Source organism: Anomaloglossus baeobatrachus, chromosome 9 (genome assembly GCF_048569485.1).
Source record: "Anomaloglossus baeobatrachus isolate aAnoBae1 chromosome 9, aAnoBae1.hap1, whole genome shotgun sequence".
Classification (NCBI taxonomy): Eukaryota; Metazoa; Chordata; class Amphibia; order Anura; family Aromobatidae; genus Anomaloglossus; species Anomaloglossus baeobatrachus.
The window spans coordinates 93734049-93753443 of record NC_134361.1 but is presented as its reverse complement, the minus strand read 5'-3'; the positions used below and the strand labels follow the sequence as shown (position 1 = coordinate 93753443).

The 19395-nt window shown below is 47.8% G+C and overlaps 1 protein-coding gene across 1 annotated transcript in view; it reads left to right on the top strand.

Annotated features, from left to right (window-relative positions):
* The window catches only part of ZC4H2 (zinc finger C4H2-type containing), a 64486-nt gene that overhangs the window by 31563 nt on the left and 13528 nt on the right, over nt 1-19395 (top strand). Inside the window, exon 2 of the mRNA XM_075323893.1 lies at nt 398-569. Coding sequence (XP_075180008.1) covers nt 398-569 — 172 coding nt within the window. The remainder of the gene's footprint in view (nt 1-397; nt 570-19395) is intronic.

The window sequence follows — 19395 nt, the reverse complement described above, 5'->3', positions numbered from 1 at the left end:
TGCTGACAGATTCCTAGGCTTATCCAGTAATCATCTTTTGGAATCTTTATCTTTCTATCCCTTTGTTGAAAGATTTTAAAGCAACTGTTTGATTCTCTGATTAGACTTTAATTTTGCCCCCCTCACCCACCAATTACAAAGGTTAAATATTAGGTTAAAAAAAGACAAATCCCCAAATAAATGATTTCCTAGCACATATTCTGCTGTTTCGAGTAGACGCTAGAGGGGGCTTCATGGATTGTGCATGTCCACACTGTGAAGCAGTCTAATTACCGGTGTCCGCACAGTATAGAGGTTCATCCAAGGCTACAGCTCCCTCTGTGTTACCACTGATCCTTATTATCCTTAATTTAAGATTTGATGTTTCTTAGGATATTTGCTATGTTAATTTCTCTAGGAACAAGACTCTTCAGATGGAGAAGATAAAGGCTCGCCTTAAAGCAGAATTTGAGTCTTTGGAGTCTGAGGAGAGACACCTGAAAGAGTATAAGCAAGAAATGGACCTTCTACTGCAGGAGAAGATGGCCCATGTAGAAGAGTTGAGGCTGATACACGCGGATATTAATGTGGTATGTACAGTACATTAATTTTAGCTGCATACATACAGGTGTTAATATTGGGAAATATTTGCATTCTAGCACTGAATAATGTAAAGCTTGTTGGCACAGTTGGGTTCATTGCCAAAACCAGAGTATTTTCTAGGCTAAATTCTGTTCTAATGAGTCTGTCTGGAACTGAGACATTGATGATCACCTATGCACGTCAGTTATAGCATAGCTGTAATATTAGAAAACGGCCACTACGCTGTGTATAGAGCTGCGGTGTCTGGGCTTCATACACTGTGTAAGGCCTTGGCACCCGGTACTAGCTGATCGGTGGACATGCTAGTTGTTGGACCCACAATGATTATGGAGTGTATCTGATGGCCTATACAACATGGCACAAGTGCATCAACATTGTCAATCTTTATGCCTTGTGAAAATCAACATGTGGAAAAGGAAATGACTACATAGTGTAAGTATCATTTAGGATCTAGATGATGTGTTCCTATGTAGTTATTTCCAGGGTGTCAAACTCAAGGCCTGCTGGCTAAATCTGACCCACCACATCATTTTATGAGTTCCTCAAGGTCAAGACACAGATTAAAATTTCACTTTGATGCCGTCCTAGCTGCTGGCAATCTTTATGCACTTTGAGTGGACTTCAGGAAAATGGAGCGGGTGGTACTGCACGTGTGCAGCAGCTAAAGACTGCCAAGAGATTAATATGCTCGAACAAATAGCTAGGACGGTGCCATCACAAATTTTAAAGTGAACCTGTCAAGTGCAATATGCACCCCGAACCACGAGCAGTTCTGCGTGCATATTGCTAATCCCTACCTAACCGTCCCTGTATCTAGTAGCATAGATAAAGAGATCTTTAGAAAAAGTATTTCTAAAGATCTTTTATCTTGTGCTAATGAGGCCAGGGACTAGTCGCAAGGACGTTACTTCCCTTGGCTAGTCAGCCCTCTTAGCAGCATGTAAGCGCGGGCGTGCTAATGAATGTGCAGCGTCTGACGCATGGTCAATCTCACCGCTCTCTGCTGCCACTGCGCCTGACGTTGGATTTCGGCTTAGCACTCATGATCAGAAGTCCTGGACTTCCAGGCATGCGTACTATGAAGCCGGGTGTACGTGTCCCGGCTTCAAACTGGTGTAGTGCGCATGATCGGAAGTTCGAGGACGATCTGATGGTGCGCACTGAGCTGAAAACCAGAGATGGCAGTAGAGGCGAGAGCAACCATGTTCTAATGGTGCGCATTCATTAGCATGTTAGCACGCACTCAGGGTTGTGCTTACATGCTAAGGGTCCGACTAGCCAAGGGAACTAACGCCCTTGCGACTAGTCGCTGGTCTCATTTGCATATTATAAAGATTCTTTAGAAATACTTTTTCTAAAGATATCTTTATCTATGCTGCTAGATGCAGGGACAGTTAGGCAGGGATTAGCAATATGCACCCAGAACTGCTCGTGGTTCTGGGTGTATATTGCACCTGACAGGTTAACTTTACAGAAGGATGACGAAAGAACACAAAGAAGTGGCAGAGGAGCCAGAATAGAGCTGAAGACCCTTCTACCAGTCGTGCCTTAAGTCATGAAAATATGATAGAAGCAATCTTCAAACACCGATTAAGGAAAATATATAAAATGCATTTATTCAACTCCGGTATCATTTTAATCAGTATGACAGCGCGAGTATGGCCCTATCTGTACTTTACGTAGTAAAATGCTGCTGACAGGTTCTATTTAAAGAGCAGTGTTGAGGTGTGCCCCGAAACTTAAAATCCAATATGGCATCCGTCCCCTGTGCTGGCGCCACCCTCTCTTCTAGCTGCATTTTATGTTGACACAGCTAGTGCCTAATAGCTTGTCAGAGGCAGCAAAAGGGAGCTGGTGCCATCTTGGAATCTTGAGTGGACGCAACTAGTGCTTAGTAGAGTGGGTGGCACCAACATAATTGAAGCTGATACCTAGCCCGCGCCCTTAGCCCCACTGCCCGGGGACGGCGCCCCTATAGCCCCACTGCCCGGGGACGGCGCCCCTATAGCCCCGCTGCCCGGGGACGGCGCCCCTATAGCCCCGCTGCCCGGGGACGGCGCCCCTATAGCCCCACTGCCCGGGGACGGCGCCCCTATAGCCCCACTGCCCGGGGACGGCGCCCCTATAGCCCCACTGCCCGGGGACGGCGCCCCTATAGCCCCACTGCCCGGGGACGGCGCCCCTATAGCCCCACTGCCCGGGGACGGCGCCCCTATAGCCCCACTGCCCGGGGACGGCGCCCCTATAGCCCCACTGCCCGGGGACGGCGCCCCTATAGCCCCACTGCCCGGGGACGGCGCCCCTATAGCCCCACTGCCCGGGGACGGCGCCCCTATAGCCCCACTGCCCGGGGACGGCGCCCCTATAGCCCCACTGCCCGGGGACGGCGCCCCTATAGCCCCACTGCCCGGGGACGGCGCCCCTATAGCCCCACTGCCCGGGGACGGCGCCCCTATAGCCCCACTGCCCGGGGACGGCGCCCCTATAGCCCCACTGCCCGGGGACGGCGCCCCTATAGCCCCACTGCCCGGGGACGGCGCCCCTATAGCCCCACTGCCCGGGGACGGCGCCCCTATAGCCCCACTGCCCGGGGACGGCGCCCCTATAGCCCCACTGCCCGGGGACGGCGCCCCTATAGCCCCACTGCCCGGGGACGGCGCCCCTATAGCCCCACTGCCCGGGGACGGCGCCCCTATAGCCCCACTGCCCGGGGACGTTCCTTCTTATAGCCCCACGAACCGGGGACGGCTCTCTTATAGCCCCACGAACCGGGGACGGCTCTCTTATAGCCCCACGAACCGGGGACGTCCCTTCTTATAGCCCCACGAACCGGGGACGTCCCTTCTTATAGCCCCACTACCCGGGGACGGCTCTCTTATAGCCCCACTACCCGGGGACGGCTCTTATAGCCCCACTACCCGGGGACGGCTCTCTTATAGCCCCACTACCCGGGGACGGCTCTCTTATAGCCCCACTACCCGGGGACGGCTCTCTTATAGCCCCTGGCCAGTTTGTGCATTGCAGTCCATGCTCGTACCATGTTGCATGGTGATCTCCATGAGTCCTTACAATTACAAGTGGCCCTTTTGAAGGCAGCCATAATGCTGTTGTAGCATCGGTAAAAATGATTTTGACACCCCTGATTTAGCCCGGGGACGGCTTTCTTATATAGCCCACGAACCGGGGACGTTCCTTCTTATAGCCCACGAACCGGGGACGTTCCTTCTTATAGCCCCACTACCCGGGGACGGCTCTCTTATAGCCCCACTACCCGGGGACGGCTCTCTTATAGCCCCACGAACCGGGGACGTCCCTTCTTATAGCCCCACTACCCGGGGACGGGTCTCTTATAGCCCCACTACCCGGGGACGGCTCTCTTATAGCCCCACTACCCGGGGACGGCTCTCTTATAGCCCCACTACCCGGGGACGGCTCTCTTATAGCCCTACTACCCGGGGACGGCTCTCTTATAGCCCCACTACCCGGGGACGGCTCTCTTATAGCCCCACTACCCGGGGACGGCTCTCTTATAGCCCCACTACCCGGGGACGGCTCTCTTATAGCCCCACTACCCGGGGACGGCTCTCTTATAGCCCCACTACCCGGGGATGGCTCTCTTATAACCCCTGGCCAGTTTGTGCATTGCAGTCCATGCTCGTACCATGTTGCATGGAGATCTCCGTGAGTCCTTACAATTACAAGTGGCCCTTTTGAAGGCAGCCATAATGCTGTTGTAGCATCGGTAAAAATGATTTTGACACCCCTGATTTAGATGCTGTGTAAAGTTGTGCTGAAAAGTCTACAAATGTACTGTGTGACCATGTTAACCTTAACATATAACCAGTAAATCACACACTGTTTTCTTTGTGGTAAAGATTAATAGCGAGGGAATGGCAAGAAGAGATAATTATTTTAACACAGTGGAAAGGCCAAGAGACTGGATTTATTTGGTTAATACTGGGAGCGCTCCCTGAATCAATAGTCACTGAGTTATATAGTGTGTTTACACAATCCTGTTCTTTACAAGACTTTTTTTTTTTTTTTTTTTTTTAGATTAATTGGTAAGAATAATACTTTTGACAGGAGGTAGGAAATTAATTTTCCAAGGGGCCGCATGAGAGACTGTGACTGTTGTGTGGGACTAAACCAACATGCTGAACCTAATTCTGCTCACTATTATTATTAACTTTTTATTATTATTATTAATAATAATAATAATAATAATATTATTATTATTATTATTATTATTATTATTATTATTATTATTATTATTAGTTTTCTTTTAGACTAATATTAATTTTGTTGCTTATAATCAGCAGAATTAAAGGGAACCTGTTACCGGATGTTCATAATACTTACCTAACGGTCAGTGCGGAGCAGACGGGTCGGATGGACGTCTCTGTTCTCCGGGTCCCGTGCCTCCTCTTTCGGCCATCTTTGTCCTCCTTCTGAAGCTAGTGTGGATGATGCATTCTACGTCATCTACTCTAGCTGGCATTGTGGAGAGTAAGCTTAGCATTTTTCAGTTGATGGGGATAATGTGTGGAGGCCATGATGCTCAGGGCAGATCAAAATATTGTAGTGCGCCTGCAATACTTTGATCTTCCCTGAGCAGATCAAAGTGCGACTGCCATATAATATATTATTTATGCCTTTTATTCAGGCCCTTTATCATGATTAACAGTCCACCCCCCCGTACCCGCCAAAGCGGTATGATGGTCCCATGACCTCCTACACGATGCCCTCCATGTACAATAGGATGCCTACCAGGTCCACGCCTCCACAGAGTATCATGGCCCCACACATTATCCCCATCAACTGAAAAATGCTAAAATTAAACTCCTCAGTGTTTCTCGGAACGATGCTCCTGTCTCTATGCATGGGCAGTCTGAGGCTTTGCACAGCAGGCGCAATTTGGTGATAACATTTCGCCTTTTTTTGCTGCAACTCGCATAGATTGAATGGTGGAAGATTGAGCTGATGGCTTCCTCCTCCACCTTTTGTATTCACAGCTATCTGATTATGCAGATACCAGTGAAATTGAGATGCTGAGTTGGGGAGGGTGTCCGAGTGGTGTGGCCTAGGAGTCACTGTTACCAGTCCTTTTGCTGTTCCATACCTGGACCAGACATAAACAGCCAAAGATGCAGTTCAAGCTTTGCGCAAGTCTGTTTATAACTAAAGATGAATGATTGTGAGTTTCGGTGTTTGGTGTTCGTACTATACAAAAACTTTACAAAAAAAAACAAAACAAAAAACAGGGTTAGGTGCTTTAGGTATAAACTCCACTCATGTGAGCATTGTTGTGCTTGGGTACGCTCAGGGCTAAGCCCAGTGTGAACCACCTGCAGTGTTTGAACGCCGCAGACTGGGGGTAAAAATAGCGTGGTCGGATGTAGTGTGCACCCCCCCCAAAAAATTGGAAAAACCCGCACCGGAAGTGTTCTGTTTATGGCTCTCTGTATGTGTGCAGAGACCCGAACTGCCTAATTAGTGACTTTCATTGGGATTCAGGTCAAGACTGGGTCTCAAACCGAACCTCCACGGATCCACTCATCTTTGACTATATTATTTTTGTAGTTGAATGAAAAAAGGTTTGCATTGCACACTAAGGCTATGTGCCCACGGGGACAGTGTCCTGCGGCTATATCCGCAGGACATTCCGCAGAAGCTCCCAGAAATCCGCAGCACAACTTTCTGTTTCCATGCTGCGGTTTTATTGCGGAATGTCCTGCGGATATGCTGCGGTCATTCTGCATTGAGGATACAGTACCATGGCTTCGGCACTGCATCCTCAATGCAGAACAAGTGCTGTAGTGATCAGGCGTTCATACTTGCCTCCATCACGCAGCACCTCACCTTCCGGCGGCCGTGTCACTCTGTCATCGTCTGCTGCACTGTGCAGGAGAAGGTGGGCAGGCCTGAACTAGCTCCGGCTGTCACATGACTGGAGCTTGTGCAGGCCCCGCCCACCTCTTCCTTCCCGTACCTGGATCCACCGCGCTCCTGTACACCGGACAGAGAAAGTGACTCCGGTGTCTTCTATCAAGGCCGGTAAGTATGGGACCCTGCGGAGAAATCCGCAGGAATAATTCACATGCTAATTTTTCCGCAGGGAAATACTGCATTATTTCCGCTGCGGAACAAACCGCAGCATGGGCACAGCATTCCCCAAATGCCATAGAAATGGCTGGGGACTCGCTGTACTGCAGATTGTTTAAAAATCTGTGGAATTTCCGCGAAAAAAATCGCGGCAAATTCCGCGCATTTTCCGCAGCGTGGGCACATAGCCTAAATGTTCAAACTGATCAGTAGAAACTGTTGAAATCAAAATGATTTCACCCACTCTGTAAATTAGGATAATTAACAAAATTTGCAAACTTTCTGCAGTTTGCAATAAACCATTGAAACAAGGATTTAAGTAGCTGAACACCACTAATATAACAAATAACTTCTCTAAATTTAATACAAAATGTCTCTTAACACCTACATTCTCCGAATTATGCAACTACTTCATGAAAGGCATTTAATATGTAATACAGCACCTTTCGCTGTTGTGACCTGCTACAAACGAGAAGTAGTCACCAGATTCTGGCAGTGTTCCTGGGTAGAGATGAGCGAACGCGAGGTTCCGTTTTTGAACTGAACACCATCTAAAAACACAGGGCTCGGGTTCGGAGTTCAAATGCGTTACGTGCAAACTTAACTTACGCAAGCAAGGCTGTGCTCAGGTATGGTTGGTGCTCAGCCCTGTGTGAGCCACTTGCCTTGTTTGAATGGCTCGCACTGGGGGTAACAACAGCGTGATCCCATGTAGTGTGCATACCAAAAAATATTTTAAATGCCTGCCCACCATCCACTGGAAGTGATCTGCTTATTGCTGTCTATATGTGGGCGAAGACTCAAACGGCCAATCAGTGATTCCGAACCTCCTTGTGCAAGGTTCGGTCACGTAGAGATTCGGTTTGTTTGCTGCCAGCGAATCGAACCTCCACATGTTTACTCCTCTTTATTCATGGGGAATCTTAGCCGAATCCTCATGGACAATGACCTTCAGCTCACTAATATTCTTGGATTTGTGTGCTGCAAAGAATTTCTATGTTGTTCAAGTGAAGTGACTGTGATGGTAACTCCAGAATCTTACACAATGTCTTCTGAAATCAAACCTTAGTGGACTAAAGGGTGCTTTACACGCTGCGACATCTCTAGCGATTGCTAGCTATGTTGCGAGCAATAGCACCCGCCCTCGTCGTTCGTGCGACATGTGGTGATCGCTGCCGTAGCGAACAATATCGCTACGGCAGCATCATACGCACATACCTGTTCAGCGACGTCGCTGTGGCCGCCGAACAATCCCTCCTTCAAGGGGGAGGTGCGTTCGGCGTCACAGCGACGTCACTAAACAGCCGCCCAATAGAAGAGGAGGGGAGGAGATGAGCGGCCGGAACATGCCGCCCACTTCCTTCCTTCCTCCTTTCCGGTGAACGCAGGTAGGATGTTGTTTGTCATTCCTGCGGTGTCATACACAGTGATGTGTTTTGCCGCAGGAATGACGAACAACCTGCTGAATGAAACACCAATGACATTATGATTAGGAGCGACGTGTCATCGATCAACTATTTTTGCTGTTTTTGCGGTCGTCGATCGTCGCTCCTAGCTGTCACGCGCTGCGATGTTGCTAACAACGCCGGATGTGGGTCACAAACACCGTGACCCCAATGATATATCGTTAGTGATGTCGCAGCGTGTAAAGCACCCTTTTAGAGTACCTCAAATCATTGTCGTGTTGGAAGGTCTAATGATACCCAACCTTCATTTTCCTCACAAAAGGCATGACGTTTTCACCTAGGAATTCCTTATATTTTTTAGATCCTCGTTACCCTTCAGATGTTACAGGTTTTACTGTAGGCACAGTGTTCTTTTCAGTGTATGCTGCTTTCTTCATTCTTTCTAGGCCCTGAAAACTTCCCATTTTCTTTAATTGCTCCACAGAATAATGTTTCAAACCTTCTATGACATATTTATATGGTTTTGAGCATATTGGAACCTACATTTCTTGTGCTTCTGTGATAGTAAAAGTGTACGTTTTTGAGTTTGGTCAATTAATTGATTAGTATGCAATTACTGTGCAAACTGAAACCTTAGTGCCTGCAGCCACCAAATCTTGTTGCAGATCTCTTGCAGTCGCTCAACGACTTCTGACCACCTGTTGCATCTGCAATGTTTTAGTAACCTCAGATAGCGTCCTATTTCTGCCACGTCCAGGTAGTGTAGCCAGCGTTCCTTTTAACTTTGGTCTTGTGAACTCTGCTTCCAACTGTATCACTAGGAACACTTGATGCCTTTGCAAATTTTTTGTATCCTTTTCCATGTTTGTACAAGGTAGTGATCTCTTGTCTTAACTTTCTGGACATTCTCTTATGGAGGCAACCAGGTGAGGTGTACAAAGACAAGTGTGTCTTGCCTACAGTCAAGCATGGTGGTTGGAGTACATGAGTGCTTCCGGCTGTGGGAACTACAGTTCATTGTGGGAACCATGAATGCCAACCTATAGTGAAGCAGAGTATGATCCCCTTCTTCATTGAATTGGTCGGTGGCTGACCCCCACCTTGCTATGCACCCCAATTTGGGATGTATTCCATCTGTCTAGATTTTGGCGATTGGTGACTGTTCACATGCAGTCATCAGGCCCTATCCACAGGCTTTTTACTTCATGCAGCATTTGCTTGGACCTGTCCCGCCCACAGCCATGATTCAGTCATGGGTACGGGACTGAAATAGACCAGGTGAGTGCTGCTAAGAGCAGTTCTACTATTTCATATGTGAGGCCGTTTGGCACATTTTTATAAAAATATTTTAGTGTTAGGACTGCCCCAAGTGAGATTTGCCGTGGAGTGGCGGGGTGGCTCAAGAAATTGCAATTTTTTGCCAAAAATCTCAAATTTATAATAAGTACAGTTGGAATTTTTAGTGCTGTAGTGCACATTTAGTGCTGGCTTTTTGTTTTTTCTTCATATGATCCCCTTCCTTAGGACAGTGGGCCACAGGGCAGTATTCCAACATAACCCCAAACACACCTCCAAGTTGGCCACTGCCTTGCTAAAGAAACTGCGGGTAAAGGGACATGTGTCACAAAGGGACTGTAGGAAAGCAAGGGACTGGGGGCTCCACTGCTGTCTTTCTTGCTTGGGGTACCTAGGCTATCTCTGTCAGGGTTATCTGGAATAGTGGAGGTGCCTGAGTCACATACCTGGCTATGCATGTGTGACGGTAACACAGATTAAGCCAGACCGTGGAAAACCAAAACTCTGACACACTGCAACCTCACAGGAACAAACAATGAGAGACTCAGTAGAAAAGCAACAGCAGGAAAGGAGCAACAAAAAGACAACAAGGCTTAACTCCTCAACCGCACCACAACAACAGGTACTACAACCTTGAGTTAGTCTGGATCACAACACCTCTCCTGTCCAACTTGGATAAACTATAGCTGGCATAGAAGGAAGGATCTATATAGGAGGGGGGGCAGAGTTGATTTGGCTCTCCCACAACATGTGATCAAAGCAAGCAGACTAGCAGAGATTAAGGGGTAGTTCTCACATAGTGAGATCGCTAGCGACATCGCTGCTGAGTCACAGGTTTTGTGACATACCAGTGAGTGACCTTATCAGCGATCTCGCTTTGTGTGACACTAAGCAGCGACCTGGCCCCTGCTGTGAAATCGCTGATCGTTACACACTGTTCTTGTTCATTTTTTGCTCGTTGGTCTCCTGCTGTGCAGCACGCTTCGGCGTGTTTGACTGCGGGAGACCAACGAGCACCGACTATGTGTAAGCAGCGTACGCTGGAAACCAGGGTAAATATTGGGTAACTAACGCTTTGCTTGGTTACCCGATATTTACCCTGGTTACCAGCGTACGCTGCTTACAGGTTGCCAGCGCTGGGTCCCTGCACACGTAGCCAGGGTAAATATCAGGTAACTAAGCAAAGCGCGAGCAGCCTGTAAGCAGTGTACGCTGGTAACAAGGGTAAATATCGGAAATGAAATAATGCATTCATACAGTAACTTAAGTACTGGCCACAATAATCCAGGAAACAGCCAAAAAGACAGAAGGTAAATCTCCTATTTGGATTGTATACAAATCATCACAAACCTACAGGATCGATCAAAAATTACAGTATACAAATATACTTAATTTTCGAAATACGGTGGCTATATAAATTCTAAAATACCATTTTTGTGTAAAGTTAAAAAAATTGTACCAAGAAGAACAATTTCAGACCTTTTTCTACTTTTAATGTCCTCTATAACCTGTATAATTCAATTGAAAAATAAACTGAAATCTTTTTGGATGGAAACAGGAAAAATAAAGAAATAAAATAATGTGATTGCATAAATATCCACAACCTTAAACTCCTAATTTGTTGAATTTGGGGAGACATCAAAGAGTTCTGACATTTATTCTTCTTTTGTATGATTTTTTTTTTATTTTTTACATGAGAAAAACCTGCCATGCTAACAAGGGTGTTTGGACTTTGTATATTCACTGTAGAAAAACGTGCAAAACGTGTGAAAAAATATTACCACTAGTAGGTAGGGCATAAACTAAATTACAAGAATATAGTGTAATTTGTCTAATCTAAGCAGAGAATAGAGTGAACCTGTAGACATGACCCCCCCCCCCACAGCATGGATCAAATGGAGCCACCATTATAGTGCTAAGCTTTGCCATCCAGAATGAAGGGCCTGGGATTTATTCCTCCCTCTCTTCTTGCATACCACTTGGACCAATTATTCTGCCTTTTGTTTTCTAACAATACAGTAGTTGTGGAAAAGGGAGTCCTACAAAGAGTCTCTCAACCTAATGGCACAGTGCATTGTGCCCTTTTCTCTCCGCGGGCCACTTACGTAGCAGCCTTCTCTATGATACTTAAGGCCCCATTACACACTGAGACTTTCTAGCGATCCCACCAGCGATCCCGACCTGGCTGGGATCACTGGAAAGTCTCTGGTGAGCTGTCAAACAGGCAAACCTGGCCAACGACGCAGCAGCGATACGGACCTGCAGAACGACCTAGCTAGTCGTTAGGGACTTGTCAAAGCAGCTATTTGAAAGGGAAGTCGCTAACGATGTCATTGTAGGTGTCAAACACAACGATGCTTGCTGCGCAGCGGGAAACAAAGGACCAAAAAATGTTCCTGAGAGATGTGTTGCGATCAGCGACCTCACAGTGGGGGCCAGGTTGCTATTACGTCACAAAACCGGTGACGTTACAGCGATATCGCTAGCGATGCTGCAATGTATAAAGGGGCCTTTACTCTTCACCATCGAGCTTTGACAGTTGTGACTTGTGTAGTAATGCTGTGAATAAATGTACAAGCTACGAGAATAGAAAGAGATCGGTTCTCCATATTTCTTGTTGCGCCGACTCGCTATCCACTCATCCATACCAAAATTTAAATTGCCGGTTAAATGTCAGAATAGCATAATGGCCTGTGACATTATCCCCACGGTGAGGATTTGTTGTAATTTGTACAAAAATAAGCTTTGCTTCGTTTCCCTTCATAATCCAACAACATTTATTCTAAAGGGAGAAAGTCGCATTAATGAATGTAATAATTAGAAGAATGATGGCGAGTGCCATCTTGGTAGTTACAGCTTCCAGGGGATTTGGGTATTTTCGCAGCAGGGATTACTACTGTCGTAATTGATTGTGAAAGTTAAGTTAAATGCCTCATTTATTTTCTTTCATTGTCATTGAAATGTAAATTTGTAAAATGATTGTGGGTATTGCTGTACCCCTCAATTGTTGGGGTTGGCCACGATAGCTTAATTTTAACAGATGTGTTAGGGACATGATTACTAATATATAAACACGGGAGATTCTCCTCCTTTAGGCACCATTCACACGCCAGTGATTCCGGTACGTATGACGCAGTTTTCATATGTACCGGAAACCCGGACATGCGTAGACTCATTGAAATCAATGGATCTGCACACACATCAGTGTTTTCACAAAGACTGTATGCCCGTATCCTTGTGTTCCACACAGAGACAAATCCGTTTTTCTCTTGCAGTACTGATGTCACACAGACCACACAGTGGTGTGATCCGTGTGACCTGTACCGGGGAAAACACATCTTTGAAATAAATTGATTTCTACTCGGCTGTCTCCAGCGCTGCTGTCTTCGGTACTGTTGTCACTTGCTTCCAGGCCCGCTCATTATGCTCATGAATATTTACTGCACTGCGGACCCAGAAGCAGCAGCGCTGGAGACATCAGCACCTTGGACAGGTGAGTAAAAACTTCCTAATCTCCATGTGCTATCACGGATAGCACACGAATAACACATGTGCCAAAATCACGGCACACAAGGGCCATGTAGGGACCTTCAACACATCCGTGAAAAACGTGTGTTTTCCATGGACGTGTAAAAGAGGCCTTACAGGCTAACTCTCCTATCCACAAATGATGGAGGCGCTTGTGTTAGACCTATCCATCAGCCTCCTCCAGTTACAAAACCCTGCACAAGGTAAAGCCAATTTCCAGTTGGAGGAGGCTGATAGTCAGATCTGATCAGTCTCCTATCAGCTGCCATTTTTACAACAAACTTTTCCACAATTTCATGTACCCAACTCATATGTTAGGCTTCATTCAGACGTCTGTTTATTTTTTACATACGAGAAAAAACTGACCAATTTTTATTCTTATTTTTTCTTTTGTCAGAGTTTCATAATTTTGTTCTATGTGAAAAAAAATAAAAAAAAAAATTCTCTGTTCTTCTGCAATCTAGTAGTCGGTGAAAATCAGGACACTCAGATGACATCCTCGTGCTGTCCGATTTTTTTTAATTTATTTATTTCACTGACACATGGACTTGTATTGCCAACTTTGATCCAACACTAGGATCAAAATTGAACGTCTTCTTGACTTTGCATGGACCACTCCATTTGCGGAAAAACACGAACACCTAATTGAATACATTTATTATTATTGGTACAAGTGATATCTATGGAAAAGCACAGATAGGACTTGCACGCAAAAAACAGATGTCTGAATGAAGCCTTTAATATACAAAAAGTGGTGAATTAAAGGACTTGTCCAGTCTAAAATGACAATTTTGAGTCTTGTCATCACACACTGGGAGGATTCTCCGGTGTCCGAGTCGGGAATGACGGTCACATGACCACGAGTATGCGATATGCAGACTCCCAGCTAGAACCCGACTAATTGGGTGTTTCCTCAATACATTTGCATTGAGAGAGGCCGCTGCCCTTCTAGTCTTATTCTGGCTAAGAGTCTGCATATCATGTAGTCGCCGACTTGTGGCCGCCATTCCTGGCTCTGATACCGGAGAATCCTCCCAGTGCAAAGGGTGCGCGAAGTGAGGATATACAAGTCTGCAGTCACATAGTGACTGCAGCCTCGTCAGTTTTAGCCAGGACAACTCCTTTTAAATATTTCTCTGCTATATCCTGCTAATTATGCCTACTGGATCCTCAGTTTACATTAGAAGCATTTTTAAGCAATCTTGCACTTGAAAAATTTCACTTTTAGTGTCTGGAGATCCAACGACTTTGACTTTTTAATTAGTGTACCCCAAAATAAACTTCCCTAAGAGAACCCCTGCAATCAGCACCTTAGACCATAGTAGTCTTTCACTGGGGATCTACCCTACTCCTGCCTAAAATACTGCGCCGTATGTATATAATGCGGCAGAGGAGATATGCGGCAAGGTATTTGTGGGTGTCGAGCATTTCCATGGGAGAGTAGAAAAATGAAACATGTGCAGCTAAGAGAGGATGGAAAATGAGGCCAAATTTATCTAATATTGAAGGGCCCATATACTGTTCTTGCACAGTGCCCTCTTCCTTCTGTGTGCACCTGAGACAAATACATTACGTATCCATAGGTTAGGTGATAAATGAATGATCACAAGGGGCCCCCTACGACCATCACCAGTCACAAGTAAAGGGGTCCCTTGTTTGATTGGAGCAGCAGTTGGACATGTGCCCATACACGAGATTTGTTAACAGATCTGTACCATTTAGATGGTTCCTATTGTCATGGGTACGGAGGTAGTCAGACTGTCCCCAACATTGGGGGACATTTTTTTTTTTTAAAACTCACTTTCCTGTTTGGCTAAAAGGTTTATGGGTATGTGCGCACTAGGCGTTTTTTTCACGCTGCGTTTTTATGTGCGTTTTTGTCTAAAAAACGCACCCGCGGCTAAAAAAACGCGGCAAAAACGCATGCGTTTTTGCCGCGATTTGGTGCGTTTTTTGCTGCGTTTTTGCTCACTGCGTTTTTAATCAGTGCACAATGCCATTAAAGATTGTTGATGAAAAAAAAAAAAAAAAAAAGGTCTGATGTCATTTCCTTCTTCAAAATGTTCATTGTATGCAGGAGAGCAGACAGCTGCAGAACTAGTGTATGCAGGAGAGCAGACAGCAGCTGCAGAACTACAAGTCTCAGCATCCTCCATTCACTAGTGTATGCAGGAGAGCAGACAGCAGCTGCAGAACTACAAGTCTCAGCATCCTCCATCCAGGACTGTATGCAGTTTTTTGCCCAAAAAGAAAAAAAAAATGACGTGGGCTTCGCCATATTTTTGTATGCTAGCCGGGTACAGCAGGCAGGTACGGGCTGCCCCCAACCCCCAGCTGCCTATTTGTACCCGGCTGGGAACCAAAAATATAGAGAAGCCCTTTTTTTTTAATTATTTCATGAAATAATTAAAAAAAAAAATGACGTGGGCTTCGCCTAATTTTTGAGTCCAGCCGGGTACAACTAGGCAGCTGGGGATTGGAATCCACAGTGCAGGGTGCCCATGCTTTCTGGGCACCCCCACTGCGAATTGCAGTCCGCAGCCACCCCAGAAGATGGCGCTTTCATAGAAGCGCCATCTTCTGGCGCTGTATCCAACTCTTCCAGCTGCCCTGAAGCCGGGTGGCTAGCTAGGTAATAATGGAGTTAGGGCTAGCTGTATATTATCAGCTAGCCCTAAGCCCGAAATTCATGGTGTCACGCCAATATTAGACATGGCCACCATGAATTTCTAGTAATGATAAAAAAAAAAACACAACACAGAGAAAAATATTTTTATTAGAAATAAAACACAACACAATTAGTGACTCCATCTTTATTGAAATAAACCCCCCTCCGCAGTAATCCTGGGTCAGGGTCCCGCGCCGTCCAATCCGGATCCAATATCATCTGATCGGTTTGCTGGAAGGCAAAGCGATCAGATGATGTGTCAGGATCAAGTGCCTGAATCACATCACACATCAGCTGATTGTATAAAAGCCGGTTATACAATCAGCTGATGCATCGTTGCCAAAAAAAAAAAAAAAAAGAGAATTTTGTTTACTTACCGTAAATTCTTTTTCTTATAGTTCCGACATGGGAGACCCAGACCATGGGTGTATAGCTAGCGACCTCCGGAGGACACACAAAGCACTACACTCAAACGTGTAGCTCCTCCCTCCGGGCTATATACACCCCCTGGATGACAATCTACCCAGTTCAGTGCAAAAGCTGAAGGAGGACATCCACCCATAAGTAGAGATAGAGTAAAACTCGGCAAAACCAGCACTCTGTCTACTAACAACAGCCGTGAAGCACACGGAACAAAAAAACTGCCAACAGGCAACAGGGAGGGAGCTGGGTCTCCCATGTCGGAACTATAAGAAAAAGAATTTACGGTAAGTAAACAAAATTCTCTTTTTCTTCATCGTTCCTTATGGGAGACCCAGACCATGGGACGTTCCAAAGCAGTCCATGGGTGGGAAATAAACGAAACGGAGAAGTAGGCAAAACCTAACTTCACAAATGGGCGACAGCCGCCTGAAGGATGCGTCTGCCCAAGCTCGCATCTGCCGAAGCATGAGCATGCACTTGGTAGTGCTTAGAAAAAGTGTGCAGACTGGACCAAGTGGCAGCCTGACACACTTGCTGAGCCGTAGCCTGGTGCCTGAAAGCCCAGGAGGCACCGACAGCTCTGGTCGAGTGCGCCTTAATCCCCGACGGGGGAGGCACCTGAGAAGATTGGTAGGCATCGGCGATAGCCGACCTAACCCAACGAGCCAAGGTCGGTTTAGACGCCGAAAGGCCCTTGCGCTGACCCGTGGTTAGCACAAAAAGTGAGGTGCACCGCCGAAAAACGGCGGTGCGAGACACATAGATTCGGAGCGCCCGCACCAAATCTAAGGTGTGCAACGCCTTCTCAAAGCGATGCACAGGGGCCGGACAAAAAGAGGGCAATGAAATGTCCTGGTTAAGGTGGAAGGAAGACACCACCTTAGGGAGAAAGTCCGGAGTCGGACGAAGAACCACCTTGTCTTGGTGAAACACCAAAAAGGGGGATTCCGAAGAGAGCGCAGCCAAATCAGAAACTCTCCTGAGAGAAGTTATGGCTACTAGAAAGACAACTTTCTGTGAAAGTCTAGACAAAGGAACCTCCCTGAGAGGCTCAAAAGGGGGTTTCTGTAAGGCCGTGAGGACCAAATTAAGGTCCCAGGGATCCAAGGGTCGTCGGTAAGGAGGAATGATGTGAGATGCGCCCTGCATGAAGGTGCGCACCTGAGCCAGTCGGGCGATACGCCGCTGGAACAATACCGACAAAGCCGACACCTGTCCCTTAAGTGAATTGAGGGACAGACCCAACTGTAGACCCGACTGTAGAAAAGACAGGATGGTCGGCAAGGCGAACGGCCAAGGAGCATGGCCGGAAGAGCGACACCAGGACAGGAAAATTTTCCAAGTCCTGTGATAAATCTTAGCCGAGGAAGACTTCCGAGCCTGAGTCATGGTGGAGATGACCTCAGAGGGAATGCCTGAAGCCGTCAGGATCCAGGACTCAAGAGCCACGCCGTCAATCTGAGAGCCGCAGAATTCTGGCGGAAGAACGGACCTTGAGAGAGAAGGTCTGGGCGGTCCGGAAGATGCCACGGCACCCCTACGGACAGGCGGAGCAGGTCTGGGTACCAGGCTCGCCTGGGCCAGTCCGGAGCAATGAGTATTACTCGACGGCCCTCCATTCGGATCTTGCGCAGAACCCTGGGCAATAGCGCCAGAGGGGGAAACACATAGGCCAGACTGAACTGAGACCAATCCTGAACCAGTGCGTCTGCTGCGAAGGCTTGAGGATCGTGGGAGCGAGCCACGTAAACCGGAACCTTCTTGTTGTGCCGGGAAGCCATTAGATCTACTTCCGGAGTGCCCCACTTGCGGCAAATTGACCTGAACACTGACGGATGCAGTGCCCACTCGCCGCCGTCCACGGTTTGACGGCTGAGATAATCGGCCTCCCAGTTTTCCACGCCTGGGATGTGAACTGCGGATATGGTGGACTTTGAGTCCTCCGTCCACTGGAGGATTCGTTGAACCTCCAACATCGCCAGACGGCTGTGAGTCCCGCCCTGGTGATTGATGTAGGCAACCGCTGTCGCGTTGTCCGACTGAACCCGAATGTGCTTGCCCGCCAATAGGTGGTGAAAGTCTAGGAGAGCTAGAAACACGGCTCTGATCTCCAGCACATTGATCGGGAGGGCCGATTCGGACGGAGTCCAAGTGCCCTGTGCTCGGTGATGGAGAAACACCGCTCCCCAGCCGGAGAGACTGGCATCCGTGGTGAGGATCACCCAGGACGGAGTCAGGAAGGACCGTCCCTGTGAAAGGGAGAGGGGCTGAAGCCACCACTGAAGGGAGTTCCTGGCCTGTGATGACAGAGCCACCAGCCTGTCCAAAGAAGAGATCCGCTTGTCCCAACAGCGGAGAATGTCCAGCTGCAAGGGACGCAGATGGAACTGGGCAAAGGGAACCGCTTCCATGGAGGCCACCATCTGACCCAGCACCTGCATGAGGTGTCTGATGGAATGACGGCGGTGCCTCAGCAGAGAGCGCACTGCCAGACGAAGGGACTGCTGTTTGACTAAGGGCAACTTGACAAGTGCCGGCAGCGTCTCGAATTGCATCCCTAGGTACAAAAGTACCTGGGTCGGGGTCAGAGTCGACTTGGGGAGGTTGACAAGCCACCCGAATTGGACTAGAGTGGCGAGAGTGAGCGAGACACTCCGCTGACAGTCTACACTGGATGAGGCCTTGACTAGAAGGTCGTCCAGGTAAGGAATCACTGCCAACCCCTGGAGGTGCAGGACCGCAACCACTGCTGCCATGACCTTGGTGAACACTCGGGGGGCCGTGGCTAAGCCAAAGGGAAGAGCCACGAACTGGAAATGGTCCTCTCCGATCGCAAAGCGTAGCCAGCGCTGGTGTGAAACCGCAATAGGCACATGCAGATAGGCATCTCTGATGTCGATGGATGCCAGAAAATCTCCCTGGGTCATTGAGGCAATGACCGATCTTAGAGATTCCATGCGAAAATGCCGCACCTGAACATGCTTGTTGAGAAGCTTGAGATCCAGGATGGGCCGGGAGGAACCGTCCTTTTTGGGAACTAGAAAGAGGTTTGAGTAGAAACCTCTGAACCGTTCCCGGGCGGGGACCGGAACAATTACACCGTTGGTCTGCAGGGATGCCACGGCCTGAGAGAAGGCGGCGGCTTTGGAGCAGGGGGGGGTGGACAGAAAAAATCTGTTTGGCGGGCTGGAGGAAAAAGGTATCCTGTAGCCGTGGGTGATGATATCCCGCACCCACTGATCGGCGACGTGTTGCAACCACATGTCGCCAAAGTGGGAGAGCCTGCCCCCGACCAAGGACGTTGCTGGCGCGGCCAGATAGTCACGAGGAGGCTGCCTTGGTGGCAGCGGCTCCTCCGGTCTTTTGAGGACGCGGCTTTGCGCGCCAGTT